Raw genomic sequence first — 1,255 nt, 5'->3', positions numbered from 1 at the left:
GCACTGGGGGGGCTGGATCGGGTTTGCACCAAGAGCAGAGAGGGATGGGGCACGGGGACTGGGGCTTGGCCAGGGCAGCAGGCGGGATGTGCTCCCTGCACCCCGGCTTGGGGAGCCTGGAAGGGACTGGGGGCAGCCGCACCCGCCTGGTTCTGGGTCTGCAATGCTGCTTAGGGAAGGGATGCCCTGGGAGCCCCCCACTCCCCCCGCTCCCCTCTCCTCACCGTGGTGGTGGAGGTCACTGCAAACCAGCGCAGGATGCCGGGCAGGGGGTAAGCTGTTTCGAAGGTCGTCCGCTCGATCCACATGTTCTGTGGGGAGGGGCAGCAGTCACCCTGCGCCCTCCTCCCTATCGCCCTGGGACACCCTGGCTGCCCCGTGGGGCGGGGGGCTCCCACCTCCCCTGCCCATGGACACGGGACCACCACCTTCCCCATCCCAGGGCTGGGGACCCCCTGTCTCTCCTGCGTCCCCCTTCCTCTGGACACCTGGCTCCTCACGGGCCCCTGTTCTGTGGGGAGGGGCAGCAGTCACCCTGCGCCCTCCTCCCTATCGCCCTGGGACACCCTGGCTGCCCCGTGGGGCGGGGGGCTCCCACCTCCCCTGCCCATGGACACGGGACCACCACCTTCCCCATCCCAGGGCTGGGGACCCCCTGTCTCTCCTGCGTCCCCCTTCCTCTGGACACCTGGCTCCTCACGGGCCCCCCCAGCTCTCCCCGTCCCTGCAGGCTGGGGGTCCTAGCAGCCCCCACCAGCACTCACTGCAAATTCATTGTCTGGGTCCTTCGGGCCTTTCTTGAAGGGCCGCGAGTAGCTGAACTTCTGGACGTGGTTGGCTTTATAGAAACTGCAGGAGAGGGAAGGGGCAGGGGATGGAAGAGGCCCCCCCTGCCGCGCCCCCTCCCAGGCGGAGCAGGGCGGGTGCACCCCACCGGCGCTGTGGCACTCACTTGGTGATCTGCTCCGGGATGCTCCGGTCCTTGAACCGCACCTTGGCTTCCTCCACCGGCTGCACAGTGAAACACTGGATGTCTGCGGGAGTGAAGGAGCCACGGGCACGCACTGGGGGTTCAGGGGCTGCAGGGAAGGGGAGGCCCCAGGGCCCAGAGGGGGAGACCCCAGGGGCGCAGAGGGGAGGCGCTGCGGGGCCCAGGATGGCACGGGGATGAGCCGCCCTCCCAGCCCTGTCCCCTCGCTGGGAGGATACACTGGCCCGGGGAGCCGGTGATGTCCTGGCCGGGCGGGGACGTGCT

General features: G+C 69.4%; 1 protein-coding gene across 1 annotated transcript in view; it reads right to left on the bottom strand.

The window, feature by feature from the left end:
- LOC104130000 (dedicator of cytokinesis protein 2-like) overlaps positions 1 to 1,255 on the bottom strand; it is an 11,812-nt gene that overhangs the window by 5,173 nt on the left and 5,384 nt on the right. Inside the window, exons 4-7 of the mRNA XM_035898462.1 lie at positions 1,210 to 1,253; positions 953 to 1,034; positions 765 to 849; positions 225 to 311 (exon numbers count right to left, since the gene is read on the bottom strand). Of these exons, the coding sequence (XP_035754355.1) occupies positions 225 to 311; positions 765 to 849; positions 953 to 1,034; positions 1,210 to 1,253 (298 nt within the window). The remainder of the gene's footprint in view (positions 1 to 224; positions 312 to 764; positions 850 to 952; positions 1,035 to 1,209; positions 1,254 to 1,255) is intronic.

The sequence above is a fragment of the Egretta garzetta genome, unplaced genomic scaffold, assembly GCF_000687185.1.
Source record: "Egretta garzetta isolate BGI_Z169 unplaced genomic scaffold, ASM68718v1 scaffold957, whole genome shotgun sequence".
NCBI lineage: Eukaryota > Metazoa > Chordata > Aves > Pelecaniformes > Ardeidae > Egretta > Egretta garzetta.
This window is presented reverse-complemented; position numbering and strand designations above follow the sequence as displayed.